Here is a 26,197-nt window from a genome sequence, read left to right on the forward strand (position 1 = left end):
GTTAAACTTCATTTGCCACCTCTCAGCCCATCTGTTCAACCTTTCCAGATCCTGCTGCAGCAGCATAGCGTCAGTAGTGTCCTTAACGACCCTGCCAACCTTTGTATCATCTGCAAACTTGGACATTAAACTTGATATCCCATCATCAATATCATTCATAAACACCGAAAACAACAATGGACCCAACACTGAACCTTGAGGAACTCCACTAATAACATTAGTCCACGTTGAGCAGTGTCCATTGATTACCACTCTCTGTCTTCTGCCACTCAACCAACCCCTTATCCATAGCAGCAATTTGCCTACAATGCCACACTGCTCCAATTTGTGCAGCAGTCTTCCATGTGCAACAGTATCAAAAGCCTTTCTAAGATCCAAATATATAATATCAAAGTTATTCCCTGCATCCAGTTCTTTTGTGACTACATCATAGTATCCAATCAAATTGGTCAGGCAAGACCTGCCCTTAACAAAACCATGCTGCGTCTGAGCTATAACTGAATTCTTGTCTAGATGATCCTGCAGTGCTTCTTTAACCAGTGCCTCCATTAATTTACCTGGAACAGAAGTTAAACTAACAGGTCTATAATTACTTGTGTCAGCCTTTGATCCTCCTTTGTGAATTTGGGTTACATTTGCACATCTCCAGTCTATGGGTACCTCCCCTGAGTCCAAAGAAGCTCTCATAATTATGGCTAGGGGTTTGCATACTTCCTTTGCTGCCTCCTTTAATATAACTGGATAGATCCCATCCACCCCAGGTGCCTTTTTTATGTTTATCCTCAACAATCTCTCCTCCACTTTCCTCTCAGTTATTACAAAATCATCCAGCTCACTGCCAATGTTTACTTTACCTACATCATTCTCCTTCCTGAATAACTCCTCATGCGTGAATGTAGATGCAAAATACTCGTTTAGATTGTTAGCCACCTGTTATTATAAATGATAATTCTTCAAATTGGACTAGGATTATAAGTGAAGTCCCACAAGGTTTGGTGCTAGTGCACATATTGGTGAGAAAATAAAGGGTATGATGTTGAAATTTGCAAATGATATGAAGTCAAGAAGGTAGTTAACAATGCAAATTTTATCTAAATAATTTGGAGAAACTTCATGGATTGTTAGGGAAGTGGTAATTACATTTATTACATTTTAATTATACCAAATATAAAGCTCCAATCAGGGAAATGATAACTTGAGAATAACTTGAAATGAATGAGAATAACTTGAAAAAATGAATTTGAAAAATGAAATGTGAAAAATGAATTTAAATGAATGAGAATAACTTGAAAATGGCAGTTGAATGAATAAATGAGATTTCAAGTGAGTCAGAATAAGAAGTAAAATTTTGAAAGCACTCTGCTTCTTGCCCCAAAAGTTATTATTTTTTATTTATTTATTTATTTTTTTTGTGTGCCTATGAGTAATTTGCATCTGCTTTAACTTCTGTTTCCACAGCTGCGTAAATGCTACAGTCATGCATCATTTCTTTATTCATGTGTTTGCTCAGTGGTTCTAATGGATTTTTTTTTTTTTTTTTTTTTTTTTTAATGAAAACCTCAAACACGAGAAGTATTAGAACCTATATTACTTAGTACCGTGCTTAGGTTGGAGGTTGAGAAGATGAGAGAAGATATTTGTTGACATTAGACTTGAACTTCTGTAGACTGTAGTTTTCAGGAAAGACGTATGAAGGAAAGTTGTTCCAGAAAATGGCAGTTGAATGAATAAATGAGGAAGATGAAAAGTTGGTTCTGTGAGTTTGAAGTTGAACAGTAAATGGATGTTGGCTGGTGCTGGCACGTGTTCAGACTGTTTTGAAAGAGAGAGAGCAGGAATTATAGAAGCCAATTCAGAAGAACAGTGCCCTTGGAAGTATCTGAAGAAAAGGCATGCAGCAGAAACAGTACGTCTATGAGACAGCGAGTAGAGAGACTCTGTTAGAGATGAGTCATTAATTAACTTAACTGCCCTCTTCTTCTGAATGGAATCTAGAAGCCTGGGAGAGGTTTTGGGGACACTGCTCCAGTTGTGGGAACAATATTCCATGGTAGGGCATATTTGCGATTTGTACAGAGTGAACAGCTGTTTGGAAGAAAAGTAACGCCAAGAGTGAAAGTGAAAACCAAATTTTTTAGATGCAGAGGAAGCAATATTTGTAATATGCTTGTACCAAGAGAGATTAGAAGTCAGGGGAATCTCCAAAAGAGATATATCAACTTCCCTAGAAATGGGAGTGTCACCAAAGATAAGCATAAGAGCAGAAGAATCCTTTTTTGCAATGCAAGATATAAGATAAGACTGTTTTAGAAGGACTGAAATCAACTAAGTTGTCTTTACCCCACTGGAGAATTATTTGAAGATCGGCTTTTAAGAAATTGATAGCGGATATTCGAGAAGTTGAAGCTGATTGAGCAGGGCAAGGATTCTTAAAATGGAAAGTGGAATGCAATGTGCCACCATCGGCAAAACTATGGATAGGATTTCCAGTCAATGGAAGAAAGTCATTAATATACAAGAGGAAAAGAGGTGGGGGAAAGAACTGAACCTTGGGGAACACCAGCATTAGTGGAGAAGTTAGAAAACAGAGAGCCATATACCATCACCCTCAGTGAGCGATCACAGAGAAAACTGGATAATCAATTACAAAAAACAGTTGTCAAACCATAAGATGGAAGCTTGTTTAGAAGACCTTTATGCCAAACATGATTGAAAGCCTTTGAGATGTCAAGGGCAATTGCTTGTGTTTCACTGGATTTTTCTATTGAATTTGTCCATAAATGGGTAATATAAGCCAGAATATCAGCAGTGGATTGACACTGATGGAATCCATACTGGCGATCGTCGATCAGATGGAAGGTTTCTAGGTAGCTTAAGGGTTGGCGGTTAATTGATTTCTCCATTACTTTAAAAAGAGTAGAAGTAATTGCAATGGGACGATAATTGGATGGGAGGGATTTTTCATCCTGTTTAGAACTGGCCGGATATGAGCAAATTTCCAAGCAGAAGGAAAAACACCTTTGGAATAAGAAAGTGAAAAAAGGCGGCAAAGAACATGAGTAAGTTCAGGAGCACAGGTTTTGAGGACATGTGGAGAATTACCATCAGGACCTGGAGCTTTCTAGCATCAAAATTCATCAAACTCCTTCGGACATCCCTTTGACGGAAGACCACAAGAGACATTGAATGGAGCATGTTGGGAATGGTGGGAGATGTTTTACCAAGATCATTAATACACGAGTTGGAAGAAATATGGGATGCTATCAGGTCAACTTTATTCTTGGCTGAAGTGACAACAGAACCATCTGGTTTTGAGAGAGTTGGGAGCAGAGAATGGACAAAAGTTGCAGCCAATAGTTTGGCAAGAGACCAGACGGCTCGGCTAACATTAGGGCAAGAAGCAAGTTTTCTACTCTTAGCTTGTTCAAAATCTATTTTGGACTGATTAATAACTGCTTTACAATTGTTGCAAGCTTTAGTGTAGGCAGAAAATAAAATTAAAGAATTGTAAACAAGTCAATTATGATATGCAACATTCTCTTGAACAGCCTTAGCACATTTATTGGAAAACCAAGGTTTAGATAAAGGATGCGATTTTAAAGTGGAGTGTGGGATAATGGATTCCAATACAACAAAAATAATTTCACTGACAAGATCTGAGCAAACATTGACATCAGAAGTTTTGAAACAGTAATTCGACCAAGGGAAAGAAGAAAATAAATCTCGCAGGTCTTCACATTTTGCATTCTTGTAATGCCAAACAATACAAGGTTGAGAATAGCCATGAGATAAAGGCTCTGTTGGAGAAGCGACAATCATCAAGTTGAGATCTGAGGTGCCTAAAGGACCACTCACTTCAACCGTGTACTTAGAAGGGTTGTTTGTGAGAAAAAGATCAAGCGTGTTGGCTGTATGTTTAGGATTGTCCAATATTCTTGTAGGTAAATGAAGAGTTGTAAACAAGTCAAAGTCATTAGTAATTAAAAAAGCCCGAGCACCTCTACCAGCTGGGTCGGTTGACTAGAAAACGGAGTTGTGAACATTTAAAATCACCAAGGAAAATTACCTCACTGTTAGAAAAGTTGCAAATAGTGGAAGTCAAAGGGCTCCAAGTGATTAGCGGAGTTGGGAGAATGGTAGAGACAACAGAGGAATTTGACACAATGAGGTAGAGAGATTTTAAGCCAGAATCAAAGAGAGGAGATTCCAAATTACCAAGTCTGTGACAGGGAATATTGGAACGGGCACATGCACAAGCACCACCTTTGTGGTGAAAGGAATCATACAACGAATAGTTCGGGCAACTGAGATTAGCAGTAGTTGAATCAACCAATAACTGAGGTTCTGTCAGAAAAATTATGTGGGATTTGGCAGACTGCAAATGGAAATGGATATCATTGAGATTAGAATTGAGACCACGTATATTTGTGAAATGAACTAGGAAGTGTTTGGGAGGTTTAGATCTTTTCACAGATAAGCTTACTCCATTATTTTGACAATTCATGATGTATTCAATAGTAAGAAAAAGTGGGGGAGACATGCTGTGTGAAGTAGTGAAATTTTTGGATATGGCATACACATGGTAAGAATATACCCAGATCCTTGACATAACGTGGTCTCAACAATGCCCCTCCCCCCCCGCATACACACTACTCAGACTCCCTCCAGTCACTATCTGGCAGAGTAGAGGTTAGCAAGATTATACACTAGCTGATCCGGAAGCCTCCTAAAGAGTTACCAATAGGTTCATTCCAGTATACTAACTAGCGGCCGGCCTGTGAACACCGTTTTAGAGCTGTACCCTCGAAATGTAAGGAAGATTGAATCTTGAACACCGTTTTAGAGCTGTACCCTCGAAATGTAAGGAAGATTGAATCTCGCCATGATGTTCATTGTAACCTCAAAAGTCATCAGTCATACTGCATAATGGAAGAGAAGGGGAAGGGTTGACTGGAACTTAGCTCCGGAGACTAAACATGGATTCCACCACTTCGAGGCGCCTCCGTAGCCAGGTGGGAAGGAGCAGCAGTGCGTAGCACATGTTTCTTGATTAGACCGGGGTTCGAGCCCGTCACCACCAAATGCGGAGGATGCGGAAAGGTCAGGAAATGACCACCGCATATCCCGGAGCAATATGGCCTTAGTTGCTAATGCTCCTAAAAACCAAATAACAACAACAACCACCACTTCGAGCCTCTAATAAGCAAAGTGGTGGTATTGCACCGATTGATGAGAGTCATCTACCACCTAGTATTGCCTGGAAACACAGGGGGGGCGGCATTCCTCCATGTGGTGTGGACAGTCCCACCATCATGAAGGTGCAAGCAGAGGATTTGGCTCTCACAGACTGTCCGGACTTTGCCAAAATTGGGTCCACTTGACTTGAATGTCACCTGAATATCATTTCCATCAGCATTTTAGACTCCCAGGTAGCAGTTACTGACATATCTGAGAGAATATCTGTGACAACCTCAAGATTAACTGAAGTGTAATGAGGTACTGAAACTTCCCTTTAGGAACTGTTGTTTCTTTGACAGGAGTTGTTTTTGCTATCGTCTATAGTGTTTGTTTCAGTTTGGTTTTAGTTTCCAATCAGTTCTGGATTTTGTATTGTTTATATGCATTCTGTGTCTGCCTGAGTGATTTTATGCATGAGGGGTGTAGGTAGTTTTAACTTCTTTTCTTTTTAAAATGGCCTCAAAAAGATCAAGTGAAGCAGCTAGTGCAAATAATGCAAAGAATATGAAAAGCTATCAGAAAAACGTGTCGGAAACTAAATTGGACATTTCAAAAAGACTGGATTCATGAGAGCCCTAGATTTACACCACCACCACCATTTGGTGGTTTTGAGAAATCTGAAGTTATTGCTGTTATTGGAAACAATGTAAACACAGTATACATAGAAGGCTCCAAAATTTTAAGATTAGTTTGCTTGCATTTTCTTGAACATATATTTATTTATGTTTTGTTGCATAATTTGTGTATTTGAAGGGAAATGAGAAATGGTGTATTTAAATCAGCCAGAAACACTAGGTACATATATTTTAAGAGCCCATAAAGACAAAAAAAGCCTAGTTTAGTAGATGATGTCCTGTTATTTCTGAAGTCTGTTAAACTGAGATTCACTGAACAAGGGGTTTACTGTATGGATAATCTCATTAAATGTTCTCACTTTTCCCTTCAGTTTCTACTATATTACTTTACATCATGCATCACACATACCCTGACCTTTCCTTTTATTAGGTAATTTTTTAGGATGAAATAAATCAAAAATACTTAAAAGTCACCAAAATTTTACTGTACATGGATATTTAACACCAACACCTACATATATGTTTTATATGTAGAACTGAAAAGAGAACCCAGTCAACATCATGTCTTAAGTGTAGCTGGTGTATTTGATATACTTCTTAAAATTATTTTGTGTATAAATGATATTATGGTTCAATTTTGTAAATGATTTTCATGTATGCAAATTTCATTCTTATTTGCCTGTATTGGTTCTATTTTTGTACTGTATGGTGAAATATGATAAAAATAAAATTTCTGTAACTGATATTAGCAGAAGTGAGGCATATGATTCAAGAAAGCAAGCTTATATAGCATCAGCCAAAAAAAAAAAAAACTCCTTCCCATTTCACCCATCCAGTCACTCCAAATGTTTGTCTATTTCAGCCTTAAATTTATTTAAGCTATAACTTCCTCAATCCCAGGAGCTCATATCTGGTGAGTATGGGCTTGGCACACCCAGTTTTTTTTTTTTTTTTTGGCTGGTGCAGCATAATCTTTAGGCTTCCTTGCACCATATGGCTTATAATAATAATAATAACAGATGGAAATCTGTTCCAGCAATCAACTACCTGCTGGCTAAAGGCAAACTTCCGCACATCTATTCTACAACTGTCTTTCCTCAATTTGAATCCGTGCCCCCTGTTAGAGTTTAGTAAACTTCTGTCCTCCCCTCCCCTTCCTTACAGAATTTCTCATGTGTGAATGTAGATACAAAATACTCATTCAATTTGTAATATTCATATGTAATAATATTACACTTTTATTAAATATAAAAATTCTGTTGGAAAAAAAGGATATACTAGTCCTTTAATATGTTCTCCTTGATTTTTTTGATAAAGTATGTTTCCAGATAAAATAATTGAATATATCCAAAGACCTGTCATGGTTTAAGAACACTTGTGTGTGCAAATATGCAATCACAAGGGAATCTTGTTATTCTTTATTATGGATAGTTCATAGAATGCACCACGGTTTACCATCTAATAGTTCTGTTTATTCACAGTTTATCTGTAATGTAATGTTAATGTTTCTTCCTGTGTTATCTGTTGATAATATTATAATTTAAAATATCACTGTCTTATAATTGCTATTGCCTACATGACTTTATCATATATCTGTTAATAATAGTTATATTTATCATATTTACATAAGTTATTCTTTGTATGTAGTGTTTTAATATTGATTTTAATATATTTTATATTGTTTATTTTCATTTATATATTCTATATCACATTTTTTATGGTTGTATATGTTTATTGGCTCACTTGGTTGTATTTGTTTATAACCAGTCTGTTTAATTCGTGTGGTAATAGTTGCATATTCATTTCAAAAAGTATTTAACAACCTGTATGTTAATGATGTTAAATGGCAAATAAGTGGAAACTTAATAACAGTGATGGCATTGTCTAGTGACGTAAGTGCTGTTTGGCAAAAATTGAACCAATGTAAGTGGAAGACTTCTTATAATTATTAGCTAAAAGAGTGAGCAAATACAGTGCAGTATTTAAAGACAGTGTGCTAATAAGTAATGTGTGACTCAGAAATGCTCTTAGCAGAATGGTTCCCTCCATTTGAGTTGCATTCTTGCATGTCAACTTGCAGTGTGGGAAATGCATATTGAAAAGTAACATATTCACATTTAATAATAAACACTAGTGGGAGGAAAAATAATGCCTGAGGAATAGATATCATGTAATTATCTCCTTCCTAACTTGATTATTTTAATAATTTAGTAAGATAAACTTCTATCAGAAACAATGACTAATACACTTGGGTATAAATTTTTTGCATTTTCATTAAAGTTCACATTGAGATTGTAAAATATGGAACAATTACGATTCTCAACAGACCTTTTAAGGACAACAGGCAAGTTAATGAAGTAAGGATGATATCATGTGTATGGGAAGTCTAACTCTATACTTACCTAAAATTATCCTAATGATTATTGAAAACATAATATCAAAACAAAATTTCATAAGTTTTTAAAGCATTTTCCTTCCTTAAAACACACTTTTGGCTTTTGAAATTGTTCCATTTGGTTGCTTTGGAATGGTAATATAAAATTTTTATAATTCACCATTTATAGCATATTTTACTGAAATATGTTTTTAAATATATTCTTTCTTTTTTTTTTGGAAATATTTCCTTTTTTTTTTAGTGTATAATATTTTCCTGATTGCAGAATGGAAGCTCATCCATAATCAGAGATAAACTAATACTTTGATAAAAAAAAAAATTAGTGTTGCTGTTTATTGTTGTAGGACTCCTTTAATATTATTGTGACTACAGTAATATTTAAAGACAATTTTGCAACATCATTCTTTTCAATCTGTAAATCATTTTCATTAAAGTTATTAGATTTCTTTACATCTTGAATATATATTTATAAATTGTATGCCAACAGTGACCAGGAAAATACTAAGAATTGGAAAGGTAGCCAAGAAAAGGTAGAAATTAACAAGAAATTGATGTCGGAAGATGAAAAAGAAAACAATGAGTTGGATGATGAAGGTATTAATGACATTATTTTTTATTTCATATAAGTTTTTTTAAATATTTATAATATAGAACATTATGAATTACGAATCCAGTATTATCATCATAGTTATGAGCATGACTTCATTTTTTGATACTAATTCTAATCCTCATTTTAAATGAACTCAATATAAACAATTTATTTCTCATGGATATTACAACTGGCCTTCACATGAATTATCTTGATGTGATCTTATTAAAAATACAGGCTATGATAACAGTGGCAACTGCTGGCTAAAGGAACCTTTTATCACTATGGAAAACTTTCCCGCTCTCACACAATTGGTAAATTTGTCAAACTATGTGTCATTATATGAGATTTCTATTTTCTTGTTTTTCATTTGTTTTACTAATTATGAGCAACAGCTACTTCCAGTGAAACTTCACAATATAAAGGTTGTTTATAACCTTTTAGAAATCAGTAATAAAAGATTTGACTTCTGCATGGATATAGCAGCTTTGTTGTTTGGCACCTGTTCAGAAAGGACAGGGTTTGAGTAGGGTTGGTCCTAGGATTCAGGGGAGGATGCAGGTATTAATGTTGAGGAAAAGGACAGCAAAGAGGCTCACATCTGGTGAGTATGGGCTTGGCACACCCAGGGTCCTGAGCTGGATATCATCATTCTTCTCTTTCTTGGTGATTTCCTTCTACTTCTCTCTCTCTCTCTCTCAGGGTAACTCGGGGAATTTTTTTTTGTCTAGTGCAGCATAAGCCTCAGGCTTCCTTGCACCGTGTAGCTATTAATAATAATAATAATAATAAAGAGGAGTTCCCCTTGCCTGGTCAGGGTGGCAGAGCCTTTCTTTGTTGGATTTTTTCAAGCTATAGCCTAGGTGCATTGCTGTGTGATAATTAACAGAGATTTTTGGTGGACAGATTAAAGAAAACACTTTTGTAATGTAGAAAGGTATTGGTAATTTCAGCTGTGTGGATTGGGTAGATGAATAACACAAAATTGCTGAAATCATGTAAGCTCCAGTGCACTTTGCTCTGGGTTAAAAGCTGGGCAACTGCTATGACAGCATGTTTCACAACATATTGGTCCCTTATCTGATAGCAGATGGTCTCTGGCAACAATTCCCAAAACCGTCAAAAAGAAGTTTCTTGACTGAGCTGTTATACAATAAACAAAGCAATATAGTTGAAACTTTAAAATCCAACGACGTATGGACCTGATTCTTACCAAATCTTGGAATATTCCAGATTTTAGGTGATCATATCACGATCATATAAAAGAAAAAATAAATAAATACTGCATTATTATGGTAGCATATCTTACATTTAAAGATGTTACAGAACATGGCAATGTATAATATTATATACGGTAAAAGATTTATTATTGGTGTTAGTATTAATTGACAAAGGTTGCAAGGAAGCAAGCTACAGCATCAGCCAAATGAAAAAAAAAGTAATAAAGAAACCCAACCCACCTCATTTGTCCATCACCTCTCATAATGCTGGCCAACATGATTTTTACCCAACTAATATATCAGCTATTTTAAATTTTTATGTGTAGATTTCAAAAATGATTCATAAAATTTGACATCACTTAACAGTTTCTACATATACACATTTTTGTGTTTGATCCATAATACCAGTGGGTGAAGAAAATAATGGAAACACCTGATATGAAAGTTGTAGTTTTTATAATTTCTGCATCACATCAACATTTGTATTTATGTTACACTTCCATTACATTCCTCGGCTCGGATTTCGCTAACCTCTTCCAAAGCAAGGTTGTTTTTACATAAAACATCTTTAGTGTATACAGGGTACACACTTTCTTTTGTTTTATTATTATTATTTTTTTGTTTTCTTGCACTCAAGCACTTCCCTGGACTCAGGGGAGTTACCCATGGACTGGAGATATGCAAATGTGACTCTGATTCACAAAGGAGGATCAAAGGGTAACACACAAGTAATTCAAACCTGTTAGTTTGACTTCGGTTCCAGGGAAAGTAATGGAGGCACTGGTTAAAGAAGCATTACAGGATCATCTATACAAGACTGCAGTTATAGTTCACACACAGCATGGGTTTGTTAAGGGGAAGTCTTGTCTGAGCAATTTGATTGCATACTATGATGTAGACACAAAGGAACTGGATGCAAAGAATAATTTTGATATCATAAACTTGGATCTTAGGTAGGCTTTTGATACTGTTGTACATGGAACACTGCTTCACAAATTTCTGCTAAGGATAAAGGGATGGTTGATTGGCAGAAGACAGAGAGTGGTAATCAATGGACACTGCTCTTCATGGAGTAATATTATTAGTGGAGTCCCCCAAGGTTCAGTGTTGGATCCATTGTTGTTTTCTCTATTTATAATGATATTGATGAAGGTATATCAGGCTTAATGTTAAGTTTGCAGATGACACAAAGGTTCAGGTTTGTTAATGACACTAATGACAGTAAGCTACTGCAATAGGATCTCAAAAAGTTGAGCAGATGGGTTGAGAGGTGGCAACTGAAGTTTAACATTGACAAATGTAAAGTACTGTATATGGGTAGTAGTAACCTCAGAGTAAAGTATCAACTGTGTGGTACTACACTGAGGGTGCTCTAGAGAATGAAAAGGACCTGGGGATAATTGTGCAGTCAGATATGAATTTTTCTGAGTAGTGCAGATGGTCTACAAAAGTAGCTCATAGTGTCTTGTCAATGATATACAGGAATTTTTCTAGCAGGAAAAAGGAGGTGATTATCCCCTTGTATTAGGCAATGGTCAGGCAACATCTTGAGTACTATATAAAGGTCTGGAGGCCTCATTTTAGGAAGGATGTAGAGCTGCTGGAACAAGTACAGAGAAGGGCAACAAGATAAGTGAATGGAACAAAGGGTTGCTCTTATGTACCAGCCAAAATAAAAAAATTTCTGAATTACCTTGAGAGAGAGAGAGAGAGAGAGAGAGAGAGAGAGAGAGAGAGAGAGAGAGAGAGAGAAGTAGAAGGGAACTTGCGAGGTGATCTGATTAAAGTGTATAATGCCTTTAATGGGTTGAGCATAGTCAATGGTTGATGGGATTCTTCCTCTTGCCCAGATTAATCGCCTGAGGGAATATAAATTTAAATTGAGGAAAGGCAGTTGTAGAATAGATGTGCAGAAGTTAACTAGTGGGTGGTTGATTGTTGTAATTATCAACCACCACTTCCATCTGTCGTTGTAGAAGTTGACAGCTTAAATAAATTCAATGCAGCACTAGACAAACATTTATTATTATTATTATTAATATATTATTAGCCATATAGTGCAAGGAAGCCTGAGGCTTATGCTGCACCAGCCAAAAAAAAAAAAAAAAAATTCCCTACGTTATCCTGAGAGAAAGAGAGTCAGAAGTAGAAGGGAATCACCAAGCAAGCAAGAAGGAGAAGAATGACGATATCCAGCTCGGGACCCTGGGTTTGCCAAGCCCGTACTCACCAGATATGAGCCCCTGGGGATATATTTGGTGTGAATGGATGGGTGAAATGGGAAGGTTTTTTTTTTTTTTTCCCTTTTCGCTGATGCTGTATAAGCTTGCTTTCTTTCATCATATGCCTCTGCTAATGTATTATACTATAAAGCGTTTAGGGCATAAGCCTCAAGCTATGGAAAAGTATAGACTATATATAAGTATAGTGCGAAAGCATCAATAATACATATCCAAATCTGAATGAACAGAATATTAGCAAAGCGGCATCGTTTTAAGTTAATGGTAATGCTAATGTGCATTATGCTAATGGTAATACTAGTGTGCAAGTGACCAATCCATAAGTTCCAGTCAATATCTGGAAATTTAAAATCCCCCATTATAAGACATTCTGGTTTACTGACCCACTATTTCTCTGCACAACTGTTCATTGTACTCATCAAAGCCATTAGTCCTATATCAAACTCCTACCCTTATTTTTGCTTTCCCAGTGTTTATGTCACACCAAACTGACTCAACATTGCACTGTCTGTCTTGGTCAACTGGATGCATTTTCTTAGATTTTATGTATTTCTTAACTAACAACATAAACCCTCCTCCCTTCTTATCCTGTTTATCCACCCTGTTATTATTGTACATCCCAAATTCCAATGCTACATTCCTTATATCTGTGTGACACCACGTCTCTAATATCCCAACAATATCCACTTTTGATGTCTTGGCCAGCACTTCAAATTGATCAAATTTATTTACTACTTTGTATACTCCTAGCATTGGTGTATATGCAAGTATACATGCACCTGTTCTTACTCTTAGTTACCCTAACACAGCCCACGTATTTACTTGTTCTATGATGACTCTCAGCAGTTCCTGAAATCCCCAGCAACGTGTTTTCCAGGCTGCTGCTCATTCCAATAGAAGAATGCAAGAATCACTTTAAACTGTCTGTTGCTACTTTTTTTTTTTTTTTTTTTCCGGTAGTTGTTGGTGCATTGGCTTCTGTGGCCATAATGCATCTCCCAAGCTTTTTGCAGTACTTTGATCCAAGCCCGAGGCGGGATTCGAACCCGCGACCTTTAGGTTGCCAGGTAGGCACTTTACCCACCTGGCTAGCCCGGTCGGCTTCTGTTGCTACTGTTAATCTATTATTCTGTGGATCCTCCCCCCAAGCTAGCAGTTTTCCAACCCACCTAACATTACCTCAATAGCATCATCAAATATTATTGCACCCTTTCTTTTTAAGTGTATCTCATCCCTGTAGAAGCAATAGCTCCTGTTAACAAGTGCAGATCACGCTGAGAAAAATTGTACCCCACGAGCCTTGCACAGTCTCTCCATGGCCGAATTGATTGACAAGGCTCTCATCATATACTCCCTCCTATTGTGTCTTGGCAGAATTACAGCCACTGTCAATTTTAAACCTAACATGCAAATTTTTTTCCAACATTGAACTTGTACTTGTTAATTAAATCCCCAGATCTCCTATGCTTAATGTCATTAGTGCCAACATGTACAACAGTATCATGTTCTGTGCCCTTAAAAGATGATATCTGCTCTACAACATCATCTTTTTTTTCATCACATATTCTTGCACCTTTCTATTTAAGTGCATCCCATCCCTGTAAAAGTAATAGCTCCTGTTAACAAACACAGATAATGCTGAGAAAAATTATGCCCCATGAGTCTTGCACAATCTCTCCATAGCTGAATTGATTGACAAGGCTCTCATCATATACTCCCTCCTATTGTGTCTTGGAAGAATTGCAGACACATTCAAATTTAATCCTAAGTCGTGACGTTTTTCCAACATTGACCTGTACTTGTTAATTAAACCCCCAGATCTACGTTTAATGTCATTAGTGCTAACGTGTACCACAATATCACATTTTGTGCCCTTAAAAGATGATATCTGCTCTACAATGTCATCTTTTTTTGTCCCTACAGACATACCCTGGTCCTATTCTGCCTATCCTTTTTGCACAATATATTTCCCATTTCCCTAAAAATTGAGTCACGACAATAACTAACTCCTGTGCGACCAGTGCATTCCGCCCTGAAGATTGCCACTCTGTTACGTGATGCACAAGGGTGAACTCTTGTGTTGAGTTGGGCAGCTGAGAGTTTGAGGGGCCCTCAATTTTAATTCCTTTGAGGGCATCTACCTGACTCTTCAAACTCTCATAGATGCCCATCAGAATGCCGATGGGTCATATTGAGGAGTTTTTCACTTGTGTTCACATATTTTCGCAGGATTTTCTGTTCTCTCCATCGAATCTTACTCTCTGTTTGTTCCTCTTACTTAAAATTTATTCCCGATTGGACTGTGTGAAATAAAAATTAAAAACAGTTATACAGAAAAGCCACCACATCACTTCAGCACAAACTCGCCATACAACGTGTTTTTGGGACTTGTATATACATTACATCTGTATTTCTAAGAGGGGAAAAGAGCTAAAAAATTGGCTGTATATTCACTTTGATGTATTCGGTATTCAGTTACTCAGTAATTTTTGAAAAGAACAGAAAATTTATACTCAATTGGATGGTGAATAATCAGCGAATAATTACTGAGCACACCCAGTTTCTCTCTTCAGTTGGAGATGCAATAAAAGAGCATTTCAGTGGAACATTAATTACAAACAGCTACCTCTGGAAGGGAATACGGCTACCATTTATCCAGTGCTGTACATCATCTTCATCATCATCAATAGCCATTTTCAATCCATTGAAGGATGAGGGCCTCTCCAGCAACTTTCCATTTCCTTCTGTTTTGTGCAATGGCCATCCATTTATTACTCATGAACTTCATCTGTCCATCTCTGTTGTTGCTTGCCAGGTTTTCTCTTAGCTCCCCTTAGGTACCACTCTGTTATTTTCTTAGTCCATCTGTCATCATGTCTTCAAGCTATGTGTCCTGCCCAAGACCATTTCAGTTCTTTAGATTTGATAAGAATGTCCTTTATTTGTGTTTGCTGCCTAATCCATGTGTTTCTCTTCTTATCTAGCAGTCTGATTCCTAATATAATTCACTCTATTCTTTGCTGTGTAGTTTTCAGCTTCCCTTCTATTCATTTGGTGGGTGCCCAAGTTTCACTTCCATAAGTCATGGTGGGGAGTATATATTGGTTCATTATTTTACATTTCACACAAATTGGGATATTGCTCCTCAGTATGTGACTATATTTCCTGAATGCTATCCATCCAAAATTTATTCTTCTCTTGTCTTCCAGCCATTTATCATTATTACAGCTAATGACTTGTCCCAGATAAGTATATGAATCAGTGGCATAGCTACCATGTACGCAGGCAAGGCAATTTCCTCTGGGCCCGGGCCCCTAAAGTAATTAAGTAGGAGCCCAAACATGCTGTTTCCCTCCGTCCCCCAAAAAGGGTAGCCACGCTACTGATATGAATCCACCTTTTCAATGATTATATCCCTTTCTGTGGCATACTTCATCATTACTTTTGTTTTAGTCATATTCATCTTTAGTTCTAAATCCTTACTAACTCTGCTTAACTGATTAACATTTTCTTCTAATTCTTTAGGATATGGGCTTATGATCAAAGTGTCATCTGAAAATCCTAAATGATTTAGGTGCTCTCCATTCACATTGACTCCTCTCTGCAACCAGTCTAATCATCTGCAAGCTTCCTCAACAGCAGCAGAAAACAACGTCGGAGATATTGTGTCTACTTATCGAACTCCTTTCTCAATTTAAAATTTGCTTCTGTCTTTGTCTAGTCTAATAAAGGAGGTAGCATTCTCATATATTTTCTTCAAAATTATAATGTATGGAGTGTCTATGCCTTGTTTTTCCAGTGGTAGAAATATTGCCTTATGCTGTATGGAGTCAAATGCCTTTTCATATTCCACAAATGCCAGGCATAATGGTGTTTTATATTTATTTGCTTTCTCCATTAGCTGTGATATTATATGAAGGTAGTCTATAGTTGAGAATCCTGTCCTAAAGCCAGCTTGCTCTTTTGGTTGATTCTCATCAAGTATTCTTTCTAATCACCTTTATATGTGAATGACCCTTGTGAACAACTTTGGTCTATATTTTCTAATTTCTGATTTATCTCCTTTCTTATGCAGCAAAATTATGATTGCATCATTCCACTCCTTAGGCATCACACCTTTCCTAATGCATTTTGTGAAGTTTGTTTGTTGTTTGTTATTTGGTTCTTAGGAGCATTAGCAACTAAGGCCATATTGCTTTGGGGATATGTGATGGTCATTCCCTGATCTTTCCGCATCCTCCGTATTCAGTGGTCACAGGCTCAAACCCCGGTCTAATCAAGAAGCGTGTGTTTATTCAGCGAGGGGAATGCCAGAGGTGTATTCAACTCTGGCAGTAAGCTATATAACCTTGTAATAACGGAGAGTAAAGTGGAGGAGAAATTGTTGAAGATAAACACAAGAAAGGCACCTGGGGTGGATGGAATCTATCCAGTTATACTAAAGGAGGCAGCAAAGGAAGTAAGCAAACCCTTAGCCATATATGAGAGCTTCCTAGGACTCAGGGGAGGTGCCCACAGACTGGAGATGTACAAATGTGACCCCAATTCACAAAGGAGGATCAATGGCTGACACAAGAAATTATAGAACTGAGTTTAACTTCTGTTCCAGGAAAATTAATGGAGGCACTGGTTAAAGAAGCAGTGCAGGATCATCTAGAAAAGACTTCAGTTATAGCTTGGACAGAGCATGGTTTTGTTAAGGGGAAGTCTTGCCTGACCAATTTGATTGGATACTATGATGCATTCACAAAAGAACTGGATGCAGGGAATGACTTTGATATTATATACAGTCAATCCTCGTATTGCACGATAGTTGTGTTCCTAGAAACCCTCGTGCAATGCAAAATCGTGCAATATTAACAATAGGCCCTGTGGGAAAAATAGGGTTAGGTGCCGACCACCCAAGATTGAACACACATTTGTAACACAAAACATTACTAAACACAATAAATAATCGTAATAAAATACTTACGTATTTAATTATGACTATTACGTAATAAAATATTGCTACTGCTTTTGCTTCTATCGTAAGCCAACTTGTATTTTGTTTGATTTTCTATCCAAACAGATGACAGCTGTTCCATCTCTTCCAATTCTTTGTGTCTTAATCTAATGGATTTTAATTACACTTTGAGTTGTTCATGCTATGAAAGTTTTTTTTCCTCTGCATTGCCTCATTTAGGCCTGTAGCACGTGCAATATCACATGGTCTTTCATTTTGCTCAAAGCGTTTCACAATTTCATATTTTTTCCCTATAGCCATAAGCCTTACCTGGGAAACCCCGGTGGGCCGGAGGCCGGTGTGATTTTGGCCATAAACGCTAGTATGAGGCCACTACAAATTTTCCCGGGTAAGAATTTTTGATCCAGTCCGCCTCTGTTTATCGATATTGCTTTTCTTTTTCTCTCTGAATCTGCAGTGTCTTCACCAGGACGCTTCCTGTTCACACCTTTTAAGAATTTTACTCATTTTTAGGGAATAAAGCACATTACAACATGAAGAGGCAAGCTTGATACACATAAACGAAGCTGCGCGCATGTAGCAAATGAATAAACAACACCGTGAAGACAGAGATACACTATTAACACCTCACATTTTACTAACGCACATTTCTAGGGGTTACTACCATAAAACAATAAAAACAATTTCCAGTTGCATTCCTGCTAGTGGAATCTGTTATAAACTGGTAGTAAACTCGACCTAATTGCATTTGCGATTATACCAATAGCTGGAATTGTGTTGGTTTTTACGTTATTATGGTGAAATGTGTTTCCCCTTCACTGATATAAAAAACATAAATACATTTTCAGAATTTTCTCTTCGTTCCTATCATGTTGCGTTCTGTTGGGGTGAATCTGCATTTGACTGCCATTTCTTGTAAACACAAAGGCGAATCGTACGTAAGCGAATTCGGTTCGTGTTATATAAGATATCGTTCCCCTATTTATAAATCGTGTATGATCGAATTCGTGTAGTGTAAACACGTGTTATACGAGGACTGACTCTACTTGGATCTTAGAAAGGCTTTTGATACTGTTGCACCTGGAAGACTGCTGCAAAAATTGGAGCAGTGTGGCATTGGAGGCAGATTGGTGCTATGGATAAAGAGGTGGTTGAGGGGGAGAAGACAGAGAGTGGTAATCAATGGACGCTGCTCAACGTGGACTAATGTTATTAGTAGATTCTCAGGGTTCAGTATTGGGTCCATTATTGTTTTCTGTATTTATAAATGATATTGATGATGGTATATCAAGCTTAATGTCCAAGTTTGCAGACAATACAAAGGTTGGCAGGGTTGTCAAGGACACTACTGACACAACAGGATCTGGAAAGTTTGAGCAGATGGGCTGAGAGGTGGCAAATGAAGTTTAACATTCACAAATGTAAAGTACTACATATGGGAAACAGCAACCCCAGAGCAACGTATCAACTCTGTGGTACTACACTGACAGTGGCAGAGAATGAAAAGGACTTGGGGGGTAATTGTGCAGGCAGATATGAAGTTCTCTGAGCAGTGCAGATGGGCTGCAAGAGTAGCTCATGGTGTCTTGTCAATGATATACAGGAATTTTTCTAGCAGGGATAAGGAGGTGATTATTCCCTTGTATAAGGCAATGGTCAGGCCACACCTTGAGTACTGTATACAAGTCTGGAGGCCACATTTCAAGAAGGATGTAGGGCTGCTGGAACGAGTACAGAGAAGGGCAACAAGATTAATGAATTGAACAAAGGGGTACTCCTACGAAGAAAGGCTTAAGTTTTGCAAATTACAGTGTCTGGAGACTAGGCACCAGCAAGGTGATCTAATAGAGGTGTATAAAGCCTTGAATGGTTTGAGCATGCCCAATGCTGATGGGATTCTTCCTCTTGCTCAGAATAATCACCTGAGAGGGCATAAATTCAAATTGAGGAAAGACAGATGTAGGATAGACGTGCGGAAATTTGCCTTTAGCAAGCAGGTAGTTGGTTGGTGGAAGAGACTTCCATCCCTTGTCGTGGAAGTTGATAGCCTAAATGAATTTAAGGTTCAGCTGGACAGGTATTTCGAACGAACGGAGGGGTGAAGTGGAAGTGGATTTTTTTTTTTTTTTTTTGGCTGATGTTGCATAAGCTTGCTTTCTTGCATAATATGCCTCTACTAATGCTAATGCTATGCACTGCTGCTCCTGCCCACCTGGCTACGGAGGCGCCTCCGTAGCCAGGTGGGAAGGAGCAGCAGTGCGCAGCACACGCTTCTTGATTAGACCGGAGTTCGAGCCCGTCACCACCAAATACGGAGGATGCGGAAAGGTCAAGGAATGACCACCGCATATCCCGGAGCAATATGGCCTTAGTTGCTAATGCTCCTAAAAAAAAACCAAACAAACAAACCTGGCTACGGAAGCACCCCTTAAATTTGTGGTCTTGCCAGTTTCTGTGTCATGTCTCTTCCTCCCAATTTTAACAACTCTACAGTAACTTCATCTTCACCCAGGCTTTATGATTGTCTTCATTTTCTTCAGTGCACATTCTACCTGATCAGCAATGATATTGGGTATGTCATATGTGTTACTAATTTGTGATCCATCATTCCCTCGCTCCTTATATAATTCTCTATAGTAGTCTTCTGCTATTTGAATTGTCTTTTCTGCTATTTGAATATGTCTTCTCTGCTATTTATAAGTACACCATCGTTTGTACATCGTTTGTCTCTGTATTACTGGTCATTACTGCTGATTTAAGTTCTTTGTTTTCCCTTAATGCTTGTTCTACTTTTCTTGCGTTAAAGCTTCTTATGTCCTCTCTGAGTCTCTTTCTAATGGCTTTACATAACTCAGTATACTCAATTTTGTCCTTGTCAGTGTTTATCTTGCTCTTCATTTGTCATCTTCAGTTCATCATGATAAGCATTTCTTGACTAATTTTTTCTTTTTTGGATTTCTTTTTACCTATAGGTTTCTCAGGCTTTATCACTTTCAAAAGATTGTTATATTCCTTGTCGATATCTAGGTCCTGAAAGGTCTTTAGAAGCTCAAACTTGTTTTAAGTTCCAGAACATACTGCTTTTTTTCCCTCTTCTGTTATCCCTAAAACCTTTGTATTATTTATTTGAGTCAGTTTTTTCCTTTCTTCTCTTACATCTATATCAAGTGTTCATCTTGCCATTCTGTGATCACTTCCAACATATGTGATTTATGGAGAAATCACATAATTTCACATTGGCACAATGATAGCTCGTCAATTTCATTTTGATTTGGTTTTCTTAAAACACAACACATTCTAAGTGATACACAGTAAAATCAGTAAAATTTTGCAATTAGCTGATAAATATTTTACTAAAATTTAAGCACAGTAAAATCTGCCAGTTATGATGTAATGCCTGAAGTATCCTGAGGGGTTACATATACCTCTGGTTGAGAACTAGGCTTTAAAGCAGGGGTGGGCAACTTTTTTCGTCAGCGGGCCGAATGAAATTTTCGTATCATGATGCGGGCCGAATGAAATTTTCGCATCGTGATGCGGGCCGGAATAGATTGAACGATTTAATAAAAAAAATCAGAACCTAAAAAATGTTATATTACTTGAATTACCAAATTATTAATGTATTTTTTAAAAAAATATCTGAATGTCCAATTATCATTGAAAATGCAGCATTCGGCATCAATTTTTCTTTTTTTTTTTTAATTGGCTCATTTTATGGGCTATAAATTATATTAAATTAAAAACTGTAATAATTAGAAAAGGCATAAAACATAAAATATCTCGCACCAATATTATTTTTTTCAATAAGAAGTCAAACCCAAAGGAACTTCGTTCGATCGATGCTACAATAATAATTAGGAAATAACTCTTTGACGCTGCGTAGAATCACTTGGTTACTGTTGTACTGGCCGCGATTCCCGATTGAGCCGAATTAAGATGAACGTTTATGGCGAGTGTAGTCAGGTATGGATTTTCTATATTTATGCATTTACCGAGGGGGCCGGATTCAACATCGTCGCGGGCCGGATGTGGCCCACCCCTGCTTTAAAGAATACGGAGAATATTTGAAGTATATTCAGAATATTTCTATAATATTTAAAACCTAAAATCTGAACAATTCTCACTGTATATCTAATATTATTCGTAAATAAACTGTATCGAGTCTGATGATCTAACAGATTCCTCAGCCAGGTTCTAATATGAAAAATTTGTGTTTCTGAGGCAAAATCTCCATCCTACATAATCACTTCTAATGCACTTCTTTATAATATGAGAAATATGAGAAATATTCTTGTGCTAGATTTCCCAATTTTGCTAAAATTATCTGGAAAAATCGTAGTACAAGAAATGGATTGCAGGATTTGGGAGGATCAACTGTACATGAAAAATTACAAAATTTCTAAAGCCTAATTGATATTTCTTAAAAGCACTGTCCTTTTATATAATTTTTAATCTGCAGAGTTTAAACTAAATTAGAAAACACTATGATCATATGTCTCATAGCAGAACAAATCCTATCTTTTATTTGTTCCTTTCTACTAATGTTTAACTCAGCATTAGCATTAGTAGAGGCATATGATGCAAGAAAGCAATCTTATGCAGCATCAGCCAAAAAAAAAAAAAAACTTCCATTTCACCCCTCTGTTCATTCGAAATACCTGTCCACCTGAGCCTTAAATTTATTTAGGCTATCAACTTCCAAAACAAGGGATGGAAGTCTGTTCTACCAACCAACTACCCGCTGGCTAAAGGCAAATTTCCGCACATCTATATTACATCTGTCTTTCCTCAATTTGAATTTATGCTCTCTCAGGTGATTATTCTGAGCAAGAGGAAGAATACCATCAGCATTGAGCATGCTCAAACCATTCAAGGCTTTATACACCTCTATCAGATCACCTTGCTGGTGCCTAGTCTCCAGACACTGTAATTTGCAAAACTTAAGCTTTCTAAGAGTAGTGAATGGAACAAAGCAACCCTTTGTTCCATTCACTACTCTTGTTGCCCTTCTCTGTACTCGTTCCAGCAGCTCTACATCCTTCTTGAAATGAGGCCTCCAGACCTGTGTACAGTACCCAAGGTGTGGCCTGACAGGGGAATAATCACCACCTTATCCCTGCTAGAAAAATTCCTGTATATCATTGACAAGACACCATGAGCTACTCATGCCGCCTGTCTGCACTGCTCAGAGAACTTCATATCTGCCTGCAAAATTACCCCCAGGTCCTTTTCATTCTCTACCACTGTCAGTGTAGTACCACAGAGTTGATACTTTGCTCTGGGGTTGCTGTTTCTCATATGTAGTACTTTACATTTGTCAATGTTAAACTTAATTTGCCACCTCTCAGCCCATCTGCTCAACCTTTCCAGATCCTGTTGCAGCAGCATACCCTCAGTAGTGTCCTTAACCCTGCCAACCTTTGTATCATCTGCAAACTTGGACATTAAGCTTGTTATACCATCATCAATATTATTTATAAATACAGAAAACAATAATGGACCCAACACTGAACTCTGAGGGACTCCACTAATAACATTAGTCCGCAATGAGCAGTGTCCATTGATTGCCACTCTCTGTCCTCTCCCCCTCAACCACCCCTTGATCCATAGCAGCAATTTGCCTCCAATGCCACACTGCTCCAATTTGTGCAGAATGTCTTCCATGTGCAACAGTATCAAAAGCCTTTCTAAGATCCAAGTATATAATATCAAAGTTAATCCCTGCATCCAGTTCTTTTGTGACTGCATCATAGCATCCAATCAAATTGGTCAGGCAAGACTTTCCCTTAACAAAACGATGCTGTGTCCGAGCTATAACTGAAGTCTTGGCTAGATGATCCTGCAGTGCTTCTTTAACCAGTGCCTCCATTAATTTTCCTGGAAAAGAAGTTAAACTCAGTTCTATAATTACTTGTGTCAGCCTTTGATCCTCCTTTATGAATTGGGGTCACATTTGCACATCTCCAGTCTATGGGTACCTCCCATGAGTCCAAGGAAGCTCTTATAATTATGGCTAAGGGTTTGCCTACTTCCTTTGCTGCCTCTATTAATATAACTGGATAGATCACATCCACCCCAGGTGCCTTTGTTGTTTTTATCTTCAACAATTTCTCCTCCCGTTTACTCTCAGTTATTACAAAATTATCTAGCTTACTGCCAGAGTTGAATATATTTGTACATCTGGCATTCCCCTTGCTGAATAACTCCTCATGTGTGAATGGAAAATATTGATTTAGTTTGTTATGTACCTGAGCAGGATCATCAACAGTTGAACCATCGATATCAAGTGGAACAATCTGATTCATCCCCTTCCTTCTAGAGTTTACATAAGTAAAGAACTGTTTGCTGTTTTTCTTTGTATCCTTTGCCAAAGATTTCTCATAATCTGCCTTTGTATCATAATCTGCCTTGGTTATAGACCAGCTTATATCTATCACAGGCTTCCATGTCATCCATTAATTTATATGTATCCCATGTATTTTTCTTTTCTGCCATATGTCTCATTAGTTCATCTGACATCCATTTAGGCCTAAACCTTGAACAATATTTCTTAGTTGGTATGTAAAGCCTAGTAGCTTCCAAGATAAGTTCTTTGAATGCTTCCCATTTTGAATTTTGCAGTTGGTAACATCATCAGTTGGTCCCACTGTATAGAATTTAAATACTGTCTCAGACCATCATAGTTGCCTTTACGAAAGCAAAAACCCTTCCCTTTACCCCTGATGGTAGTTACCTCTTTGAGTAAATCCCACTTCAGCACACTCTGATCACTGCCACAGTGTGCTGTGGCAGTGATCACAGTTCCTTTATCTGCAGATTCTTAAGAATCACTACTGATAATCAAATCAAGAGTATTACTCCCTCTAGTTGCCTCCCGAACATGCTGATGTAGAAAACGTCATCCATTAAATCCACAAAAGCCGTGCTAGTGTGTCAGTGACCAACCCACAAATTCCAGTCAATATCTGGGAAACTAAAATCCCCCATTATAAGACTCTGATTTACTGGCCCACTCTATTTCCCTGTACAGTTTCTTATTATACTCATCAGAGTCATTAGGCCTATAGCACACTCCTACTCTCAATTTTGATCTCCCAATGCTTATGTCACACCAAACTGACTTGACACTGCACTGTCCAGCGATGTCGACTGGCTTCACTTCCTTGGATTTTATGTGTTTCTTAACTAATAGCATAACCCCTCCTCCCTTCCTATCCTGTCTATCCTTTCTGTACACATTATACTCCCCAAATTCCAGTACTGCATTCCTTATATGTGTGTGACACCACATTTCTGATATCCCAACAATATCCTCCTTTTTTGCTTTGAGCAATACCTCAAATTCATCAAATTTATTTACCAAACTCCTAGTATTGGTAAACTCCTAGTATACATGCACGTGTTCGTATTCTTAGCTACCCTAACACAACCCATGTGTTTACTTGTACCGTAATGACTCCCAGCAGTCTCTGAAATATCCTGTAGCTTGTTTTCCATGCTTCTGCTCATTGCAATAGAAGCAGTGCAAGAATCACTTTCACCTCTGCCAGTGGCTACTGTTAATCTATTAGTACTTGTATCTCCCCAACCTAGCAGTTTTCCGACCCATCTAACACTGCCAAGATAGCATCAGCAAATATTCTTGCACCCTTTCTATTTAAGTGTATCCCATCCCTGTAGAAGCAGTCTCTCCTGTTAACAAGTACTGACCAGGCTGAAAAAAAATTCTACCCCTTGAGCCTTGCGCAGTCTTTCCAGGACCGAATTGATCGACAAGGCTCTCATCATATACTCCCTCCTATCGTGGCTGAGCAGAATTGCAGACACTTTCAAATTTAACCCTTATTCACGGGTTGTTTTCTACAGTGACCTGTACTTGTTAAGTAATTTTGCCGGTCTCCTACTCATAATATTATTAGTGCCAACGTGTACAACTATATCACCTTTTGTGCCCTTAAAAGATGATATCCACTCTAGAATGTCATCATCCTTTGCCCCTGGCATACATATCGTGGTCCTGTTCCGCCTATCCTTTTTACAAAGCCTGTTCCCCGTTTCCCTGACAATAGAGTCACCAACAACTACTAGTTCCTGTGGGACCAGCGAATTCTGTCTTGGGGGTTGCTGATGTTGCATTGTTGTTAAATAGTTGTTAAATAGTGTATATAGTTAAATAGCATTGTTGTTAAATATTTTATACTGACTAAATATAATAACTGTCAAAATAAATTCTTTGTTTCAATTTTACAAATGACGCCTTATAAAGAATACATATGCTTTTTGAATTCTACTGCATTTTAACATACTTTATTTATTATTATTATTATCTCTTTCTTCTCCTAATGAGTTTTTTTCCTATCCTGCGACTGGTTCTGGTAAAAGGTGCATGGGGTGGTTGTTATGATTGGTTACTCTAACTGGTCAAGTAACTCTCTGACTATCCTGGAGTTGTTCAGGATTGTGGCTTTCTAGAGCTCCATGGAGGCGCCTCCGTAGCCAGGTGGGCAGGAGCAGCAGTGCGTTGCACACGCTTCTTGATTAGACTGGGTTTCGAGCCCGTGACCACCAAATACAGAGGATGCGGAAAGGTCAGGGAATGACCACCGAATATCTCCGGAGCAATATGGCCTTAGTTGCTAATGCTCCTGAAAACCAAATAACAAACAAACAAACAAACAAACAGTTCCATGGAAGTGTTCTTACATTTTCTTTTATCAACTAGTATGTTTGCACTAGCTTCTCCAGTATTATTCTGGTGACTTGGTTGTGTTTATGAGTGCACTTCGTCATTATGATCACTGTGGTGATGTGCTGGATTGTTTCTTGATTCAGGTATATCATTGACATGTGTCATCTGTCACACTGGGGTCCTTTACGATGTATTTTCTGTAGTTCCTGGTGTTGATAACCTGGTCTTGGATGGCAAGAATGAATCCTACAGTATTGGGGAAAAGTCTCGCACACAGGAGCCATACAT

At 37.7% G+C, this 26,197-nt stretch overlaps 1 protein-coding gene across 1 annotated transcript in view; it reads left to right on the forward strand.

Annotated features, from left to right (window-relative positions):
- LOC150087800 (voltage-dependent calcium channel type A subunit alpha-1-like) overlaps positions 1 to 26,197 on the forward strand; it is a 1,442,149-nt gene that overhangs the window by 388,150 nt on the left and 1,027,802 nt on the right. Inside the window, exon 16 of the mRNA XM_090369204.1 lies at positions 8,696 to 8,802. Coding sequence (XP_090225330.1) covers positions 8,696 to 8,802 — 107 coding nt within the window. The remainder of the gene's footprint in view (positions 1 to 8,695; positions 8,803 to 26,197) is intronic.

The sequence above is a fragment of the Mastigoproctus giganteus genome, chromosome 3 (assembly GCF_048544385.1).
Source record: "Mastigoproctus giganteus isolate SK-2022 chromosome 3, ASM4854438v1, whole genome shotgun sequence".
Classification (NCBI taxonomy): Eukaryota; Metazoa; Arthropoda; class Arachnida; order Uropygi; family Thelyphonidae; genus Mastigoproctus; species Mastigoproctus giganteus.